Raw genomic sequence first — 21,751 nt, 5'->3', positions numbered from 1 at the left:
AGTGGATGGCAGAGAGATGGAAATTAAGGCAGGGCTCTTATTTATAAAAAGCGAATTAACATCACAAGGTAGTTGAGTTTCAGGATCTCTCCAGCTTTATTAAAATAAGGGACTTCTCTTGTCAAGAGTAGAAACAACTTTGGCACGGATAACAAAATACAAAAATAGAACAGTTCAAATTCTCACATCCCAGTTCACACATTCACAAGTTGAGATTAAAAGGGATAAATTAGTAAAAAGACATTTGAGTTCAGAATGTGTCAATCACACGCAGTGCGACCCCTCAGTAACAAGAAGGGCTACGGAAAAGAAAACGCACATTTTCATGGACAAACATTTGTTAATAACAACATTGACATTCTTTAACACAGTGCTTACTCTCTGACAGTTTCTGCTCTTTGGGCAATGTCTCAGAATATGGAGAACAAACGCCAATTTAACAAAAGTATGGTATGATTATGACTGGTGAGAAGCAAGTGGAGGGAAATGTAACGCAGGAAAGAAAATGCAGCAGTCTGCATTGTCCTATGGAACCTGGATTTAGAGACTTGACAGTCAACAGTGAAAAGACTGGCTTTAGAAGAGGATCACTCTGATCAGGCAGCAGGGCAGTTTTAACATCTTCAGCTAAACGGGTGTCAGAAAGTCACAAGGCAGTTAGTTCAGTTGCAGACAGTGTTGCTTCTACAGGGTGAGACAGTGCAGCGAATGGACGGTGAGGCAACAAAGTACATGTCAGATGACCGATTGTTTACTCCCGGGGATTCTGAGGAACGTGTGCGTCTGCCAGCAGGTCAGGTCGGAGGCACTCGATGGGGCAGTGAATATTCTGGAGGAAGATTTAAAGGGGTGAGTTTTCATGCCCAGTTACAATCAACCCTGTGTTTTCATTAGTTTTGATCACACTCTTCAAGTGCTGCAATTTGATGCTGATACAGTGCTTATTTATTGATTTGAAATAAAATAGATTATTAAATAGACTGCATAAATTGGTTTATAAAAAATAATTTCTGTATAATCAACTGATTTTGTTTAAAATAGAAGAATATTATCTAAACAAATTTTGTATGACGACTTGGGACGAAAAGCTGAGTGAAAGGCCTCAAAATACAAAGAAACCCTGTGCTAAAGCTCGATCAACAACAACATAATCGTGAAAATATTAAGGTTAATTCTGCTCACCAATTTGCGTAGGGAATTATCTCCATATCTAACTGGCTGAAGCAGATCGGCATCCACGTCAGCACCTGGTCTGCGGCAGTTCTCGCATCGCCAGCCCTGATGAGACACACGCCCAAATAGAATTCCTTTATTTGTCCCCGAGCGGTAATTCTTTGATATTTCATATAACTCTAAGTGACCGCAAGTCAATACATTGTGTCACACCGAACATCAGACCCAAAGCCACCAAAGCCACCAAAGCCAGGGAGGCCAGTGCGCCCTACCTGTTGTCCTCCAAAGCACGTGCAGGTACAGATGGCACCCAGGTACTCCTTCTGCCACTGGTTTCCCACCTGGTAGGCTTTGCCATCATCGTAGCACACTGAGTCATCTGGGTGGGCACAGGGCGTACATACGCATGAACTCACATGCAAACCCTTCACACCTTTTTTTGAGACCGTCATAGAACATTTCTTTGGGTCTTAAAGAGGCCTTACGTGGTTCACACTTGAACTCTCCTTTGCCATTTCCCAAGCAAGTGCAGCTCATCAAGTGACCGTTTTCTGCACGGCGATCCCACTTCTCCCCAATGCGATAGTTGTTGCCACTGTCGTGGCACCACTCTAATGATGGACGAAATAATAGTTAGAGAAACCATGTGAAATATAAAATATAATTCTAAATATGCTTGTTTACTCCGGTCAAAAACATTATCCAAAAACTTACTGGACGAATCACATCTGAAGTGACCACTGCCCAGGCCCAGACACCTGCACCACAGCTTGAAGCCTGTTTCAGACATCCGCTCCCATTCACTACCAACGTCATGGTAGGTTGCGGTGAAGGCATCATAACAAGAGTCCTTAGTGGATGGCGCTGTATCTGGGACTGAAGCAGAATGGGTGTGTAAGCCACTTATTACCTGAATATTGACTAGCCAGAGTAACAACTGCGCCCTTTCGAATTAATTATTTTTCAACTGTGATGGTTTTAATTTAGGTACTTCATTGTTATCATTAGTATTTTTTTAAGAGGATAAACTAAAATGTGCAACAAATTTCAAAACAAGAGTAACAATGTAGTTTTAATGGTACATCCTGCTGCAGTTAGTAAAATAATTTACTATTTGCTTATTACTTACATGTTTGATTTAGGGTGACCTAATGAGCAGGCATTAACAACAGTCATTACTGTTTTTGCTGCTTGCAAACAGAATAGTGTTGAATCAAATGAGCTGCAGCCACTGTTTTCCCTTCTGTCAAAATTCTGCTTGTTTACACTTTGACAAAGTCTTGACAAAATGAAAAGTGTCATCACTCAGACAAGCCAATCAGCAAGAATTCAGCAAAGGTGCCCGTTGCACACGTTAGACTACACTTGAAATTCAAGAAATATCCATAATTTTCATCCTGAGCAGCAGTGGCGAATATGACATGACTATTGTTGAACTGATGGAATTACTGTTAATTATTGTAAATTATACGTAATTAGTATTACTAAGGTTGTATTCACTGGGGAACAGGGAAAACAGAGAGAATAAAAGTCTTTCTATAATGTTAAAAGGTTTCCTGATTTCCTCTTACACTGAGATAAATAAAGGACATGTACACTATTTGAGGGTATCTACTGAACTATGATTCCTGATTTTAGACCCTCATGGAGTGACAAGCTGCTTCCAGCATAACACACAGGCATCCCCAGTTATCAGGAGTTGCTTTTCACTGAATTTCGACTAAATACAGTGTAGTTCAGTTCAGATATTTACTTGTGTTTCCAGCAGTGATGACCTGCTCCAGAATCTTGTGCTTGAGTGCCCCAAGCAGAGCCTCCACGATCACATTATAGTTTGATCCAGGGGTGAGTCCTATCAGGGTGGCAGTGGTGGCTGTGTCTGGCAGGCGGAACTGAATAGTGACACAGACAAAAGGTTTGTAAACATGTAGCAAATGGTCTCACCGAATATGACAGATGAATATGGGCTAGACTGGAAACCATGGCCCTTGCCTCTTACCTGGAACATCTTCTCGTTCACATTTGTGAGAGGTTGGCAGGACACCAGGTAGGCGTTGCTCTGCCTGTAAGGCTGCCAGGAGATGGTGGTCTGGGTCTGGGCCTCCTGTGGCACACCTGTCTCGTTACCAAACGTGGATCCGACGGGAAAGTTCAGCTTCAGGATGGGCCGTCTGCGGCCCTCTGCATCAGGAAGGGGTACAAAAACCAGGGGCTCACGAACTTGTCCACTGGGATACTGTGGGTTGCCACTGTTCCCATTATATCTGTTGTATCCATTGTTGTTGTGCTCAGTGTACTCCACACGGTGGCTCTGACCACCATGCCCATCCTGGCCATTGTTGCCCACGACCTGGACCGTGTTGTCCAAGTCAGTTTCAGGCACATCCAGCCTGTCACCAGAACCTCCAGGGCGGTGTGGCTGGGGCAGAGGCAGGGGAAGCAAGGAGTCTGGTTCTGGGCGGGAGAGACGGGGTTAGGGAAGCAAGCAGGTTAGAGGAGGGGGGTAGGTAGAGCAGGGCTGCAGTGACATATCTCAGCCAACAGGAGGCAACAGATTATGCAGCATTGCTGGGTTACTACAATGTGTGTCTTAATGCAGTATTACAAACACACAAGATATTTTGAATGGCGTTTCTGGAGGCATTCAAAATAAAAAGTGGTATTATTGTTTTAGGAGCCTGACACTGATTCACCGCAGTTTATCTCGAGGCTGTAACAGCAAAACATTTGGTTCAGCCGAGCAGATTTAAGCTGCCATTCAAACTACTTAACTTAAACGTACTTACTTACGTTTCAGAAGATGTTTAACGAACTTGAACTTCATTTCATCATTTGAATTTATCACCTTAACCATCACATTTGTCACCATACAGAGCAGAAGTCTCTAAATACTCACGAGTCCGGATGTTGCCCACCAGAGGTGTGCTCCTCAGTGAGTTCTGGATGGCAATGATCTTGATGATGTACTCTGTGGCTGGTCTGAGGCCTGAGGAGGAGAATAATTATCATATATTGGAATTAGCTGCAGAGTGTGTGTTAATGTCACAGCAAATATGCCCTATACAGTATCTTAAGTGGCAGTAGTGTTTCTAGTGAAAATACTCCGGCTGATGAGCACATACCAGTTATGGTGGCATAGTTTTGGCCAGCGTGGGGCCGTGGGGTGAGCTCTCGTGGTGCTCCTCCTGACTCCTCATAGGTGATGTAGTATCCCGTGATGGGTGTGGCAGGTGGCTGCCAGTTGAAGGAGATGGAGGTGGGGGTTAGAGATGTGAACTGGAGTTTGGTGGGAGCCTGGACTACTGGTTCAGCTATGAAGAAAAATGTCATTGTTAGATCATCTTATAGTGCAGATGCTTCTGGAGCCACAAAAAACATTTATACAACTTTTTCTAAGATCTGTGAACAGGCTTTGATGTGTAAAAATCAGTGAAACCCCTTTAAAACTGACACTGTTTTACACTCTATGTCCATATAGATATATTGTTTGTATTCACATCGTACAGGATATACGTAATGTACTGCATATAATCATTGAGATTAGACATTTCTACATATGGCAAAATCAAAAGTAAACTTAATTATTATGAAACTGAGAGATCAGACACAGATTTGTGTATTACCTGTCGGGATCGTGAGGGTGAATGGGGCGCTCTTTGTACGGCCATTCAGTGTATACAGGCTAACAGAGTACATGGTGTTTGGCTGCAGACCTACGAAAAACAACCCCCCAAAAAACATAAAAATACTTCAAAGCAAGACTGAAACACAAAAAAATGTACACTTCCAAAACTTCTGCATATGTACCTGTGAAAGTGTAGGTGTTTGTTTCTCCTGGGATGTTTCTGCTGATGGTGGGGTGTGAGCCAACAACGGGCGTGGCGCTGATGAGGTAACCAGTGATGGTTTCTGCCTTGGAGCGCCAGGTGAGTGTGAAAGATGTATCCTTCACATCAGAGATACGCACACGGCGAGGAGGACTTACATCTGCAACGGGGAGGGACAACAGACAGTAAACAAGTAAACAGACAGTGGATATAAAGTGGTGATGAGTGGAAATGTGTCCTCTTCTGGTGAGGCCTGTTACCTTCCAGAGTGGTCGCCTCTCCCTCCAGCGGCCTGCTGGTGACAGAGTTCTTCAGAGCGTAGACATGTATCTGGTATGTGGTTGCCACCTGTAACACGCAGACAAGCAGTTGGCATTCGCTGACCCATTGACTGACCATGAATTCATAAGCATATTGAGACTAGACCTCTGTTTACCATGAGCCCTGGCACAACAACACGCGTGGTGTCAGGGGCAACGTTCATTTCTTTGGCGGGGCCGTTGATATTCTTGGGGCTGACGACCACACGGTAACCAGTCAGGCGTGCATTGGGGGCGTGCCATGACACAGTGAAGGAGGAGGGACTGACATCTGAGACCACAAGGCTGGTCGGAGCAGGGATTACTGAGACGGCAAAAACGCGTTTAGAACTGGAGTTGGAGAACGCATAAATTAATTTGTGAATGTGTCGATGTTTTCTTTCTTCTTTTTACCTGTGGCTTGGGTTCCCACCAGCGGTTTGCTGGGTGTGCGGTCATGGAGAGCTATGACTTTTACAGTGTACTCTGTCCCAGGGCGTAGACCTCTCAGCACCACGCTGTCCTGGTCACCTCGGGGTGCAGGACGCACCTCTCTCTCGCCCTCCTCTGAGCTGGAGTACAGGACGCGGTATGATGTGACCGTGCCATCGGGACTGTCCCAAGTGATGCGCATGGAGGTGGAGTCGATGTCAGAGAAGATCAGGTCTTTGGGGCGGTCCATAGCTGCAATAAAGGAAGAAATGTTTTTAAGTATCACTACTGTTTGCGTATGATATCTCACATACATTATATCACCTTCATTAGTGACGGGTTAGCAAACCAGCTCCTGTTCCTAGTGATACACTGGCATTTTTTTAAAGAAACTATCTGTAGCTGAGGTATTTCTTTGATCAGTTTTTACGGAATTATGTCAAACTAACCAGTGATAGCGTTTTCCACCACAGGGGAAGAGGGCTGTCCATCATTGCCCAGAGCATAGACACTCACAACATACTCAACAGTGGGCATCAGACCTGTGAACGTCATTTCTGTCTGATCTGTAACAGAGGAGCAGAAAAAGAGCCTGTGAGAACAAGACCTTGTGTTGGAAAAATCTAAAATTAGATCTATATGAAGTAAAGAAGACAGCCTGGTTCTCAACAGCCATCCTTTCTTGTCTTACCAGGGGCCACCACCTCGGAGTAGGAGGGTCCAAGACCATTCTTGGGGACGCTGGTGATTCTGTAGCCTCTGACGGGTCCCTGAGCAGGAGACCAGCGCACTGTGATGGCATTGTCACTCACATCAGTCAGTTTCATTTGAGGCGGGGCCTCGGTATCTAAAGGAGAGATAGTCAAGACATAACAAGCTTTAGATTTAGTTTAACTTCTCAACAATTTGATTTTAGAAAAAAAAATATTTTCCACATTGCTGTACCAGTCCTGTGCGTGATGTAGACCGGGGTGTTGGAGGCAGGGCTGTCCCCTCTTCCGGTGACAGCATAGACTGTGATAGTGTAGTCAGTACCAGGCTTCAGACCCGTGATGGTTGCGGTGGTCTGAGTACCTGGGATCGTGAACTCCTGAGGAGACTCGCCACCTAGACAGAGTGAATGAGGTCAGACTGTTAAAACTCAGAGTAGGTCTGAGGTTTCTTGGAAACTAATGATCAAAACACATGTACGGACTTGTTCCTCCGTAGGTAATCCTGTAGTTCTTCACTGAGACAGAAGGGGCATCCCAGTGGATGGTGATGCTGGTGGGGGTGGAAGATGTAACCTTGAGGTCAGTGGGAGCGTCAGAGACTGGAAAGGATCAAAACATGATCAAGATCCAGCTGAGGAATTTCAAAAGGGAAGAAAAGGAGAACCAAAGGTAGAATCCAGAATAGAAACTCACTGGTGGCCTGTGTGCCAGAAAGAGGAAGGCTCTCCTGGTTGTTGCTGACAGCATACACATGTATCAGATACTCTGTCTCTGGTGTCAGTCCAGTCAAAGTGAAGAAGGTCCTGGTTGGCGGCAGCCTTTCATCCTTGGGTCGCCCACCGCTCGTCTTCTGATAGCGGATGCGGTAGCCAGTGATGGCAGAAGTCGGAGCCAGCCAGTGGACAGTGAAAGAGTTGGTACTGATTTCGGAGAAGTCCAAACCAGTGGGGGAGTCCAGAGCTGGAGGGAAAAGGTATTAGCAAAATGTTCAATCCTTAGCACAGTTTTTAACAATCTGTAGGTCACTGACTTGGACTTTTCTTGTACTGGTGTCATAATCCATTATTAATTCTTCAGCACATCCACTCACAAAACATGTATACATGCACGTTATCCTCAGCTAACAACTGACACCGTGAATGTCTTTTATTAGATGTTTTTAATAGACTAACAAAGCAAATAACATTAAAGTATGTCTGTGAAATACAACAGTAACATTAGAAGTTAATAGGATATAGTCTAATATACAGTATACTGTAGGTCTACTTTTTCGGGAAGTCAGCAGTTTTAGGCTGTGTAATTGTTAAATGTTTTGAAATTTTTTTAGCTGTGGCACATTTCACATGTCACAATTCATCATGAAAAATGGACAAGTCTCAGAGGGCCCTTGGTCATACTCACTTGTCCTCTGAGTCCCTGTGGCTGGTTGACTTTCTCGCTCACCATACACACACACAACGCTGATGTGGTACTCGGTGTTGGGCAGCAAGTCTGTATGAAAATTACAGTAGGAGAAGAAGGGCTTGACATGCAAAGACAAACGGCTCAATTTGGAGTTTAACGTATTGTGTCACACACTTTTAAACACACACAGTCTTTATTTTGTCTTACTCTGCAGCAGGAAAGTGTTGGTGGCTCCGCCGACATTAACCTCCTTGATGTCGTCATCTGTGGCCACGGGGTGGTAACGGATGACAAACCGTGAGATGTCGCTTGGTGCGGCAACATGGGGGACCGTCCATGTCACCCTAATGTGGTCAGGACCCACCCCTCCGAACTGTAGGTTGGTGGGAGCAGGAATGACTGGAAGAATGAGGGGTTGAAAGTTATAGCTAAGACAGAAGAAACAAAGGGGTTGACTTTATATTCAAGTGCTGTTAAAGTGCATTCTTCAGCTCTCTCAGATCCAAACCCTAACCCATCCCAGTGATGGAGTGAAAGAGTTAAATCACCAGCTTGTGTTTGCTTTGTGTGTGTGGTCGGCTCGCTTTCCCCATCTTCTGTAACAGTTAGGATAACGATGTCATAGTCCACTCCTGGCTCCAAACCACGAATTGTGTAATAACCAGCAGATGCTTCCACCATATCTTGAAAAATTGGCAAGGTCTCGCCTGACGCTACCACCGTTATCCGGTAAGCAGTAATCGTAGTATAGTTCAGTGGGATCCAGCGCAGGCCAATGGTGGTGTCAGTAATGTCGACAAAGTCAATGTGACTTGGTGTGGGGATGTCTGAAAGGGTTAGGTCAGTGGCAAAGCGCAAGCAAAATTAGACAGACAGAAAACCCATAATAATTACATTGTTTATATTAAAAATATGAATTTCATTCCAGATAAAGCAGTCAGAAATAGAGTGTGTAACTTCAGCCATGCTGGATAGAGGTAATTACAAATGACTTAAGTCAATACACATTGAGAATTTATACTTAACGCAGTGATTAATACTACTGTCCTGGGCATGCCTAAAAAATAAATAATTAATAAAATAAAAATCACCATCCCAATTAATAAACACGTTCTCCATGCATGATAGGTTAGCCACAGTCAGACACACCATGTTAGTAGTAGGACATGATAATTAAAGCTGATCGACACAATGTCTTTCTTTTTTTGATTTTTTTCACAAGAGGAGGTTGACCCCCATCATTTTGGTTTTATTGCTCATTTACATTTTGAGTTGGATCTCACTGCTCTCATCCACTTTGTTTGAAGCGGCATGCAATCTGCCCGGCACTGTTGACAAGGTGAGGTTAGCAACCAACTGGTGAAGTTAAACATCTGGCAAAAAGACCAAGATGTTTGTGGTGGTGGTGGTGGACACCAAAGCAGAGAAAAATTGTGTCTCAGTTGTGCTTGGGAGGCTGTTTTGAAGTTATTTTTCATCTTTTCTTTTTAAACTATGCCAATTTCAAAGAGATGTACTCATGGGGTGGAACAATGTAAATATTCCTGTAATAACAGGAGACAAAATATTGGAATTGGATATTGCCTTTAATGGTAAATCTGTCTATTTATTTCTCTCTCTTTCCCCTGCACAAAGACACTCTGGTGGTTTATGTGGACGTAGTAGGTGATGTCTGTTAACATGTGTGACAGCTTTCCTGATGACTCCTACCTGGTGTGACAACAGTGGACACGGGCACACTTTCCAAATGACCCTTGGTAGTGAATACACTGATGTTGTACTCAACCCCTGGATTCAGGCTCTCTAGCATGCAGTAGGTTTGATCAGCTCGGACAAACTCTTCCAGGGAGTCTCCTCGCTGGCCGTTGGTTGGCGTGCTTGTCACTCTGTAGCCTGTGATGTCTGCAGAGGGTGGAGCGGCATGACAAATATGGAGGGAATAGAACATAATGTCAAGAGGTTTTTGTAATTTATGAGTCACTATGTGAAACGAATGGGAAATGCAGAGAAGAGACGTTTGTCCCGGTGAAAAAAGAAAAAAAACCATTGAAGGCCAAGGTCCAGACTTGACAGGATCCAATGTGCGTGGGGAGCATAGTAAATATTTACCTGGTGTTTTGGAGGCTACCCAGTGGACAGTGAGATCTCCTGTGTCTGGGCTGGACTCCACTCTGAGGTCAGTGGGAGGAGAAAGGGCTGCAAGCACAGGAAAGCAAACCATGACAGGAACACGTTAAACTTGATTTGATCAGCTAATACAACTTCTTTTGTTTAGGAGTCACCATTTAGGAGTCAGTTAAAGTGAGTTAGATACGTACAAGTGACAACATTACGGGTGATGGGGTTTCCACGGTTGCGTCCGTTGAAAATGGGCTGAACACTATAGGTGTACTGAGTCCCAGGAATTAGGCCAGGAATATAAATACGGCCAGAGTCAGAAGTCTCCTCTCTGGGAGACTCACCTTCCTGGCTGGGGAGCACAGACAGCTGAGGAGGGGGAGACATACATGAAAAGATTAGAAACCTAGAAAATATACTTAAAATACACCACAGCAAAGACATTAGGTTTGTTAACCTGCATTAGGTTTAAACCTGCATTAACTGAGCCACCCGGAGGCAACACAACAAGCTATAAACACAATATTCACATATATTATAAAGTTCATATGGTAAGCTATTCCCTATTTACATATCCAGTAGACACGGAGAAAATTAGCATTAATTTAATTTCATGTGTCAGACCACCAAAAAAATTTAGGTCCAATATTTACTCTCTTATTTATCCTCTCTGCAAAATGGTCCACTATGTTCACCAGTTTATCAGAGCTCACTGATGAGACTAAACCAAAACAGTAAAGTTGCAGTTTATAAAACCAGAACAGTTAGCTAAAAGGCGCTAAAAGGCTCCATGGGGCTCACATTAAGGACAGAATTGGTCTGAAAAGTCGATGATCCAGCTGCCTACCTTGTAGCTGAACCTATGGACAGGTATCCAGGTGATGATGATAGAGGTATCAGTGACTTCAGTGCTGAAAGGAGGAGCATTTCCCATCTGAGGAGCTGGAAGGAGGACAGAATAGGGAAAAAAATCAGATTACCGGTAAATTCATTGTAATAATGTACTTTACTCTCCAGTGATGTTCTGTTTCTCTGAATACTGACTGGTGGTAAAATATGAGGTGACGCCCTCGCTGAGCTCATTGTCCAGCTCAGAGTGGAGGATGGCAGTGTATCTGGTGTCTGGACGTAAATTCCTCAAAGGGTACTGGGTGACCCTGCCCGGGATCCTCTTCTCAACGGGGTTGGAGCCCTCAATGCTCAGGAAGAGACGATAGCCAGTGACGACGGCGCGCGGAGCCTCCCAGATGACCAAAGCTCTGTCAGGGCCAATGTCGCTGAAACGTACATCGGTGGGCGAATCAGGTTCTGGAGGAGTTAGAAAATATAACATATGTGAGGCAAAAAAAAAAAATCTTCCCCCAGTCTTATTTGGACTCCTTTGTATATGGTGATACATACTGGTAGACTTTTCTCCCACAAGCGGCTCACTCTCCACTCCACCATTGATAGCGTAGATGTAGAAGCGGTACAGTGTTCCCGGCTGCAAGTGAGTGATATCAGCATATGCATTGGGAGAGATCGGAAGGGGCAGGGGCCTCATCTCAGTGCCATCAGGACCAACAGGAGAGAAGGTCACCCTGTAACCGGTCACCTCACTGGGTGGACCGGTCCAGGTGATGCTGATCTTTACATCCGTAACATCATAGAACTGCAGGTCTGTGGGTGCCGGGACCTCCTCTGTGGACGGGAAGGGGTTGATCGATTCACAAGGCTCAATCAGACTTACAGGTACTCTCAACCTAGCAGTACATTTTGCCATGAAAAGAACATGTAAGAAAGAGTTGGAATTCCAGTTTAATGCTCCAACTACATCAGAGCAGATCTGTGTCTGAATTAAAGAGAGTTCATCCAAGGGCCACAAATAAGATGAATATAAGAAGCCAGTGAGAAGATATTACAATGGTATAGGTATGACTGAAAGCATATTTTGACAAAGTAATGTTTTGATAAGCACAGTCTTTCCCAAACACTGGACAGCCCTTCATAAAGCTCCCTGGCCCTATAAGGAATCTTCAGCTGCAAGTATAAACTCAATCTGCTTAGCTTTCACTGACAACCAGAAGACACAGGATGATCTAAAGCAAATAACGTACCAACCAAAGAATACAATAACATAATGTGAATGTTTGAACAAAATAAAAAAATCTGCCACTGGTTTAAGTTATGAAGCACTAAATAAACAGTCTGGAAGATGTGGTATCTGTTTGTACCTGGTAAAGGAGATCCAGCTGTGTTGACCTGGACAAAAACAGGTTCACTCTCCAGGTCCTCCTCCACAGCGTAGATGCTGATGTTGTAACGAAGACCGGGCCGGAGGTCAACCAGGTTCACTGAGGTCTCTGATACTGGCAGGTTCAGCTCAGTGCTGCTGCCTTCCACTGAAGGTGTGTACACCACACGATACCCTGGCAATCACAAACATGTGGTTACACACAGCCAGAATAACATGACCTCTATATCAAACTGCTAATTTCAATCACAATGAACACAGATATAAAGACAAGCTCCTCACCAGTAATGGGAGCCTGAGGCCTGGTCCATCTGATTCGGATAGAGGTCTCTCCCACTTCATCGACTGCATGCTGAGCAGGGGTGTCAGGAGCTGGGCATAGGAAAAGAACGGAAATCATTAACACCCTATTTTGTGTAAAAATTGTACGACATCTTAATCTTGAGCTGATTGTCATGACCAAGAAAGAGAAGAAGGATTCTAATACCTGTGGTCTGAGAAGTAGCCAGAATGAGGTTTGGCTCTCCCTGATTTGGAAGCTCGTAGACATTGACGTTGTATCTGCGTCCTGGCAGGAGGTCACTGATGGCGACAGAGGTGGCTGTGCGAGGGACATCTGGAGAAGCAAACAAAAAGTTCATTAACGAACATGCAGGTATATTTGTTTTCTGTGAAGTACGAGTTTATGCCAGTTCTCTTTGCAAATGAATGAAGAAGGCTGCTCAATGTGGAAACTGGGTTTTTATATGATTTATGCTGCAGTGTGATGAGGTACCTTGACTCACCAGGTATTTAATTGGCTTTTTTTACAGTATGGCTCTATCTCAATAAAATTACTTACACCACAATCATTCATGCTGACAGCTCATACAAGAGTTGGTGTCACAGTGTGTAAAACAACAACTCAATTGATCGCATTTAACGGGAGATACATCGGTTATAACCTCGACAGAAAAACTACTCCTTAAATCAATCCATTCAATTATTTGCATGTGACATTAAAGAGTATTCAGTAACAGCCAAAGGAACTCACCCAGGACTTTCGGCTTGGCGCCATCCTCACTGAGCTCATACTCCACCCTGAAGCCAGAGATGGTAGAGGAAGCTGACGTCCACGACACGACGAAACTGTTCGAGGTGATTTCTGTCACCGACTCAGAGGTGTCCACCACTCGGGCCGGCTGGGCCGTCTCTCCCTCCGATGTCTCCACTTGAGAGATAAAGGGATATGATGTTCCTGTGAAAATTTCTGTAGATTTGTGGCATTGTGCGGAAAGAATGTTACTGCTCCGGTCTACTCACAGGAACCATGGGTAGTGGTGAAATCGAAGCGTGTGACCTCGCGGCGTCCGTAGTGCAGGATGCTGATCAGCTGACCCTCGTAGGTGACGCCTGGACGCAGCCCACTGATGGTGTAAGAGTTGATGTGGCCAGGGACTGTAATCTCCCTCCAGGGCCCGCGGGTATTTTTCTACCAGAAGGGGTACAAAAGATGAAGAGTCAATGGATTTATGTCAGCTTTTAGCAATGTAAATCATTCATTTGAATTGAGTCTTTATCTTTTTAAGGTCATGTGATATGATCGAAAGCTTAAGTTTTCTCCAAGCTCAAGAGTGACCTCCAAACCTCAGCTTTTATGAGAATGCGGGCAAGAAAAATGCTTCAGTGCTTATGAATGGGCAAACTCCATCCGCTAATGAAAACCATGTTATATGATCAAAAGTTCCAGAGCAGCTTGTTCTCGAGAAGGTGAGCATAAAACTCTAAAGTAATGAAAAATTTTGATGGTACAGATATGACAAATTTAAGAGGATTTACTGGAATCATTAATTAATTCAGAAAATTAGGAGGTCTTATGGCCGCCTGTATATTTTGGACTGGACATTGGCTCAGACCCATCTACTGCCACATCCTGATTTAAAAGTGTTTAGGCTGGCTTTGCACTCTGTCGGAAAACTACAAACCTTCTCAGCAGGAAGGCCAGATGCGGATTTTGAGTCCAAAATATACAAACACCTTCGGAGGAAATCTTTTTGACTTCAATTAAACTACATAAACATTTCGAGCAACTTTTCAGTCTTTGAGGTGTTCAAAGAGAAAAAGATGTGTGAGAGAAAAATCACAGCGAGGGGGATATTTCCCCTGGAAGCTGTACAAAAAGAAGCAGTAAGATTTTGAGTCTTACTTCCGCCTGTGTGTTTGTATATGCAGACTGTAAAGGGGAGTTCGTGTACCCTCTGTTCACCTTGTTTGTCCATGCTCAAACTTCAGTCAGCATTACCAAACGCTCTTGACCTCATTCAGACTGTTTGCTTTTGAGGGGGAAAAAATTGAGCATTTACACAGGGCAACTCACAATTCTCCATTTGAGGATGTACTGGGTAATGTGGACGGATGAAGGCGCGTTCCACTGAATGGGGTGGGAGTCCGGCTGCTTTCCTGCCTCTGTGATGATGACCTGGACAGGTCTGTGGCCATCTGTTAAAGAAAAATATTTGAGGGAAAGACACCAGGACAGACACGAACAAAGCTGCTATTAGCAGTGAGGAAAAGACTCACACATTGTTGAAGACATATAATATGTCAGTGTTACCTGAAGAGAGAGTGGGTGAAAGTTGGCTACTTTTTGGTGAGACAGACTGATCATTTTGGGCCAAAAACAAAACACCGGGATGGTGCTAAACCAGTTCAAACACTTACTGACATCTTACGGTGTGACATAACACCGGAGTACTATATTCATCACAGTTTATCGAGTTCCCTCCAAGAACACACACCAAGAACTTGTTGCCCTGCACATACACAAACACACTCCAGACAAATGTTGCAACTGCGATTTTTTTAGGTCAGGACACACAATGTGCTGCAGTACAAAGTGCCGTATTAAGCAACTTTTACCAAAACCAAAGAAGACCCTAATGGCAGTAGGTACATATAAGGCCACCCCCACCCCCACCCTCTGTCCAGGCCAGCAGGTCGGTACAACAACACCAGGCAGGGGAGGAAAGACCTCTCCATACTACAAAGACGAAGGGAAAGACGGGGGTGATGCGACTGGCCGACACTTCTCCATTTGCCAGACTTCAAAGTCGAGAAAAATTCGAAACCCCCACTTCCCTCTGCTAGCTTGGCAAGGAACTTTTCATTTCATTGACGTGTGATGGGAGGTTAGGGGTAGGTGAGAGGAAGGAGGCCAATCCAGGGGAGTTTAATAAGTATAGCAAACACAAATTAAACTCTAACAGCTGTCTGACTCTGTGGAAAAGTTACAGAAGGGACTGAGAGGACATTAACAAAAAAGCTGAAATTCACATCACATTATAATTGTAGAGGTTTAAAAATTTAAAACACTCAGACAAATCAGACTTATCACAATTACATCAGATCAAATTATATCAAATTCGATTCACATTCAATTTTACAACTGGATTCTACACAAATTATAAAATGATGCTGAGGGTGAAATCTGAGCACATCGAAAGGTTGTGTTGAGTTTAGCTTAGCTGTTCACAGTTCCTGTTTTCACTCGCTAACTTCCTGTTATTGCTGCATTAGTTTAATTCTGATCACTCGCAAGAAAGCACCTAAATGCAAGGTTAATGAAGAAGACATGACGTTATAAGGAGCAACTTTTTAAGATAATAAAGACTGCATCAGTAGGGCAGTAATTGAAGTCTTCTGGTTAATTTCTAGATTACTTTTATGGTCCTGTGATGTTTATATACACTTAAACCATCAGTCCACTAATGGTCCACATCGGTTTACATCCCTTGTATTGAAATGCAAACCATGTGGACCACACCCAGGAACAGCTGGAAACCAAACGGAGAAGAATGCAGCTTTAAACGGATGATGGTGGGAGGATTATTTTTCCTACCTTGGTAGGTCTGCTGAGGTTCACATCTCATCTCTCCAATCCCGTTGCCATAGCAATAACAGCGGTAGTGGATGTTATGAATGACTTTGTCCCACGTCTCTCCGATCTGGTAGAAGGCCCTGGTTTGTGGCTCCTGACACTGATCTATTGTAGAAAACAGAAGAAAACAAATGAGTTGAGTGGACGGGACAGAGAAAGACGGGGCTGTAATTTTCATCCGAAAAGCATTTTCATTCTACAACAGCTGAGTTAACAAGCCAAACGCACCAATTGCATCACACTTCCAGCGTCCACGTCCCTGTCCATAACAGGTGCAGTTCATCATGTAGCCCTCGTCGTGGCGCTTTGAGAATTCCTGGTTCACTTCATAGTACAAGCCGTCAACAATGCACTGGTCTGGACATGTGAAAGATGGAGTAAAGTCAGCAACAAAAAACTTTAGTACTACTACACTGTAACTACTTCAAGGCATTTCTAAAACACTTGAATAGATTTGTTTTAGCTCTACGACCTCGCAGCTGTGAGTAAGCAACACAGCTCCACTCCCCACGACCGTTGCCCAGACATGTGCACTCCATCATGTGACCCATGACATCATGGCGTTTGTCCCATTTGTCGCCTACGCGGTGCATCACTCCGTCGCTGGTGGTACACAGCTCCTCGTGGGCTAAATGAAGAATAACAGGAAAAAAGAGAAGAAAAAATGTAGAGTACTTGCAGTTTGTGTTTTTGATGCCTCTGTTGCCAGGGATGTCTCATGTTGCCAGGGAATCCTCATTGGTCCACTTAGCCCAGTGTCATGACTATATATGTTATGCAACAGGCCTGGTGGAGACATTACCCTCCCATTACCATAAACCCTCCCTCCTTTAATGTTAGTTATTCAATCTCCAGTTGTCTACAATTGACCCATGCAGCCAAACATCTGACAACCAGATGAGATGTAGATTAAACCATTTAGCGTAATCACATACTGTACAAAAAATACATCTATGGCTTGTTAGTTTAAAATTTAAATATCAGAAACCTGCTAACACAGCTTAGCATAAAGACTGGACACAGCCAGTTAGCCTTGGCTCTCTCCTTTAAACACATTAAAGGTAGAATAGGTATTAAAATCTGTAAAAGTGTTGGGTGGTGTCTGTATCTGCACAATCACTCACCAGCCATGGGACAAAATCCAAAGCGCTGGTCCGTGTCGTAGTCATGGGTGGTACCACACCATCTCATGCCATCACGGCGCCCATCAGCGGTACAGTCGGTGTAGTTACGGCCGCTGTAGAGGAAGGGGAAGTGGCACAGGGCGCCGTTGGAGTTTCCACCAAGTGTTGTCACAATGGCTGGAATAGAGAGGGAACGCAAGAGTTACTGTGTGTTAAAAGGAATTCTATGGTAGATTTTTACAGACAGTTTTAAGATAAGAGGAGGGAACCTTAAATGCATGACACTGATTGGCTGACTATTCAATAAAAAGGCAAACGTCATCCCAATATATCTAATAACTAACTATAACTAATAAAATGGTAAAGCCCAGCTTTACATCCCTGTTCCCGAGTCTCACCATTCTTCTCGGTACAGAAAGAGTACTGCTGGTCTTTCTCGTAGTTTGAGGTTATAGAGCACCAGAGCTGCCCATCTGTGCGTCCATCTGAGGTGCAGGAATAATACGTCTTTCCCATGAAGACAAAAGGGAACACGCATGGCTGACCATTAGAGTTGCCACCATATGCCTGGTTCCTGGCCTCTGCACAAACAAGAGAGGGGAGAGTGAGAAAATGGGAAATATAGCAGAGACAAAGCAATGTGTATCTAACAGTGGTGATTTATTGAGTGCTAGACATAACACAGCTGTGACTGGTCCTGTGCTCACCCCACTCCTGACAGCTCACTCCATTGCCCAGACAGGTACAGATCATCTGCTTGCTGCCTTGGCTTCTGAACCAACGCTGCCCATCGTAGTAGGTGGCTCCTGAGTCTGTGCGGCACGTCCCCTCGGTGGAGAGCTCGGTCAGCTGCTTTGTATGGGTGGGGGTCAACACGACTGCACCCGTGGCTGTAATGAAAGAATGATGAATGTCAGGGCTGTGAATGCTGAGAGGATCAGAGCTAAAATGTTTTCCATTTCTGGCCGAACTGAACCTGAGCAAGAGTTTGAGTAAGATTTTGAGTCTTACTTCTGCCTGCGTTGTGTCTCTCACACTTCCACTCTCCACGGCCGTTTCCTAAACACTGACACTGCAGGAGGTGTCCGCTTGTGTCCGTCTTTGTCCATGTATCTCCAATACGATAGGACCTCCTGGTGTCCTGGTCATTGCAGCGGTCTGGTTGGAGAACAACAGCGGTCAGCAACCACCACTCGAGCATGTAAAAGTGTAAAAGTGTGTGTGTTTGTGTTTATATTCCTCTTACTCCTTGAGGTGCACGTGATGCGTCCATTTCCCTCTCCTAGACAGGTGCAGTCCAGCATCATCCAGCCTTGGTAGGGTTTCTCCCAGGTCTCCCCCACGACATACGAAGATGCAGCGGTGTTGTCGTAGCAGCGCTCAGCTACAACACAAAACACCAGACAGCCTTCATTTATTGCAACTGCATTTTGTCACAAGATACTGTAACATCACAGTGCACAGACATTTCCAGGAGAAATAAACCGAGAGGAAATCAATAACTGGGCAAAGAGGAGAGGCGTGCTCTCTCACACACTTATCTTATTTGTCTGGACTACTGTCAAATATTTACAATAGTTTCAAACACAGTCATGCTTCTGGGAAAGCACCCTATCTCTAAGTTTTTGTGTGGGTATACGTGTGTGGTGGCAGCTCAATATAGAAGCTTGCATGTACAAGTTGAGATGTTTCACATTGATTTAGGGTCCATATGGAACGTGTCGGCGTCCTGGTTTAAATTTATGGAGGTGAAAGTACTCACCCACAGGTTTGCAGGTCCACTCTCCTTTGCCATTTCCGAGACACACGCACTCCAGCATGTAGTCAGCTGTGTCATGAGGCCTCTGCCAAGTGTCCCCGATTTTATAAGACCTCCCACCTTCATGGCAACGATCTGTAGATGTTCCATAGGTTTAAAAAGATGTCCTTATGCACCATGACACATATCCATCATTCAGATTTTATATTAAATAACTACAAGTTAAGTAATCCTTTCATTAAAATGAGATAATGGTACATGTTTGCAACGCACGAAGGAAACACAACTGACAGAATCATGCTAAGATAAACCACATTCATTTGGATTGGGGGGAAAGAAAGGATTATTTTACAATAATTCCTGCACGTTTAGCGCTGACTTGTAAAATACAGGCAGTTTACTGTTCTGGTCACTCACTTGCAATGGTACAGCTGATCTTGCCCCGACCAGAACCAATACAGGTGCAGTCCCACATCATCCCGTCCTTCGGTCTCTCGTAGGTTTCACCGACTCGGTATGTCCGGTCATTGTACTTGTCATAACAGGTCTCCTCCACTGAGGAAGAAACAGAGGAAACACTGAAAGGTTAAGGCCATGTTATTGTGAACGTGTTGCTATTTCTCTTGCTGCGTAAATACGCACAGATGACTGAACAAGCGGACATGTCAATCTGTCTGTTTTGTTTCTTTATTAACATTGTTAACTGAGGTCTGGTGTTTTAGTCATGGTCTGGGGGACTACTTTTAATTCACTTTTGAAACAGGTGGCACTGGACTGGGAGGGGAGCAAATTATTCCAAAACAAAGTCAGTTTTCACTCGTTTCAGATGTGAGAAGTGTAAAGAAATAGCCTGTTAAGACATTTCTGCATCAAACCGCTCGGTCTCTCACTGACCTTCGGGCTTAGTTTTACATTTGATGCCTGCTGCTCCATTGCAGGTGCACACCAGTGTACTACCGCGGTAGACTTTCTCCCACTGCTCGTTCGGCCTGAACGATCGACCGTTTTCCTCACAGCCGACTAGAAATCATATGATGAGAATATTGTTACAAAATAGTGTTACATAACGACCGTAAAATGGCCATAAAAGGTTTGCTTGATTTGATTTGATTTCATCTGAAAAGGAATAATAGATCGAATTAATGCAAAATAAAATTATTATTAATAATTAAAGAATGAGTTACAATGAATTACTTTTATTGGCACAGCACGCACTAGAAATCACTTTCTAATGCAGAAAAAAAATCGTTCTTACATTTTTACACATGGAGAAAAGTTAAAAGCTGAAGTCCGTCTACCAACCTGGAGTAACGGCCGCTGCGTCACGGAGGTCAGGATACACCTGATACTGGCCCGTTTGTCTTTTGCTCTTTGGCAAGCCGTGGACTGCGCTGCTTACGCAAAGCGCAACCAGTAACCCTGTCAGGGGGCTACCAGTCATTTTGCGGAAAAACCTGAATTACAAGGTTAAGTTTTAAGGTTTTAAGTTTCTTGTTAACAAAGCCAAGTGCACAAGTTAAGCTTGGAGAAATGCAAGTTGTGTCCCTTGTTCTCTGTTCCCCGCTGCCTCCTCGCAGCTGGTGCGCCAGACTGAGGAGAAGGGAGCGCACTGGTTTTATACCCGATCATGCAAGGGGAGGGCCTTTACTGGAGTTTGGATGACCCGTGTGGGCAAGACTGACACTCGACGCTTCACTTTCAAGGAACCACAAGGTTCCACAAGGAGCCACAAGACGGGAAAGTCATCTGAAGTCTGAGAAGATTAGTCCAGCTGAGGTGGCACCAGGGTCCTTCATACCTGAAATGCAGAGCGTCAGAGAAAAATATCAAACACTACAGCTCGCTAGAAGCTAGTGGCAGACACCATATAGATCTTATTCCCTATAAGAAACAGTGATGTGTTGTCAGGATAAACCCGAAACCTTTCTGAGAATCTTTCAGATTGATGTTTAAGTGAATTAACTTCGCAGAGTGCAAAGTGTGCAAATTTTGACTATAAATATTATTACACACTTTCTTCAGCTTTAACTCTGGCACATTGTTATGCAACATAGCTGCATGTTAATGGCTGATATGATTTGTTATTTGCATTCTCAACTTGCTGTACCACATTTAGGATATTTGGTGCTCTGATTTAGAGTCCCCCAAATCCTAAAATGTTCTTCCAGGTCTGGGATTGGGTTTTGTGTTACTATTGGGAATAATAGCAGTATCAGACAGTATATCAAAGTGTACATTTAAAATCACTTGGGGGCCCATGGTGGCTGATGGCACCTTGAGCGGTTGACTCTAGAAGTTAAATTTTGTGTACTTTGCTGCATCCTGTGGGCAAAAACGTCCAGCATCTGAACAGAGCAGCTTGTTGACGAATGACTGTAACTTCAGACTGTGTTCTGCTGCTGTCCAGACAGGAGTTCACCGTCATGTATTTCTGTCCGTGTTGAGAAATAAAACACAATCATCATTTTTCTTCAGACTCTCTGCTGAGTCATTGCTTTAAGAGCTGTTTTTTCCCCCACCATCATCATCATTTTCTCTGTAAACATTTTTGGATATGACAGTTAGCGTAAACACATTTAAGGTGATGTGGAATAATCCATCAAGAAAAATCCATATGTCACATTCAGTCTGCGTGACTTCCCCAGGTAAATTATGCTAAAAACATTCTTAATATTAGGGACTTCTACTCATAAATTAACAACATAAATTAAATAAGTTATATTACAGCTAAAGACAAAATTAGGTGGTACTTT

General features: G+C 44.0%; 1 protein-coding gene across 2 annotated transcripts; it reads right to left on the bottom strand.

The window, feature by feature from the left end:
* Positions 1 to 72: 72 nt before the first annotated feature.
* fn1b (fibronectin 1b) lies at positions 73 to 20,595 on the bottom strand. 2 transcript variants are annotated; one of them, XM_046391452.1, is made up of 46 exons: positions 20,301 to 20,595; positions 19,893 to 20,018; positions 19,416 to 19,553; positions 19,002 to 19,133; positions 18,486 to 18,623; positions 18,251 to 18,397; positions 17,947 to 18,129; positions 17,638 to 17,820; positions 17,240 to 17,416; positions 16,588 to 16,743; positions 16,344 to 16,472; positions 16,077 to 16,220; positions 14,556 to 14,677; positions 13,502 to 13,670; positions 13,233 to 13,409; positions 12,687 to 12,815; positions 12,482 to 12,571; positions 12,180 to 12,374; positions 11,368 to 11,646; positions 11,011 to 11,274; positions 10,814 to 10,908; positions 10,167 to 10,335; positions 9,958 to 10,044; positions 9,559 to 9,750; positions 8,397 to 8,675; positions 8,056 to 8,247; positions 7,846 to 7,935; positions 7,138 to 7,404; positions 6,927 to 7,043; positions 6,677 to 6,838; positions 6,423 to 6,578; positions 6,181 to 6,297; positions 5,714 to 5,983; positions 5,437 to 5,624; positions 5,261 to 5,348; positions 4,981 to 5,160; positions 4,797 to 4,886; positions 4,296 to 4,484; positions 4,070 to 4,159; positions 3,173 to 3,627; positions 2,927 to 3,065; positions 1,888 to 2,049; positions 1,659 to 1,784; positions 1,446 to 1,552; positions 1,183 to 1,278; positions 73 to 829 (listed from the first exon to the last, which is right to left on the bottom strand). In XM_046391452.1, exons 1-46 carry the CDS (start codon positions 20,437 to 20,439, stop codon positions 752 to 754), a joined length of 7,398 nt encoding a protein of 2,465 aa, XP_046247408.1. In that variant the 5' UTR covers positions 20,440 to 20,595; the 3' UTR covers positions 73 to 751. The 2 variants fall into 2 exon arrangements, with proteins under 2 accessions (XP_046247408.1, XP_046247418.1); XM_046391462.1 differs by lacking the exon at positions 8,397 to 8,675.
* Between the last annotated feature and the right edge of the window lie 1,156 nt (positions 20,596 to 21,751).

The sequence above is a fragment of the Scatophagus argus genome, chromosome 1 (assembly GCF_020382885.2).
Source record: "Scatophagus argus isolate fScaArg1 chromosome 1, fScaArg1.pri, whole genome shotgun sequence".
NCBI classification, from domain to species: Eukaryota; Metazoa; Chordata; class Actinopteri; family Scatophagidae; genus Scatophagus; species Scatophagus argus.
This window is presented reverse-complemented; position numbering and strand designations above follow the sequence as displayed.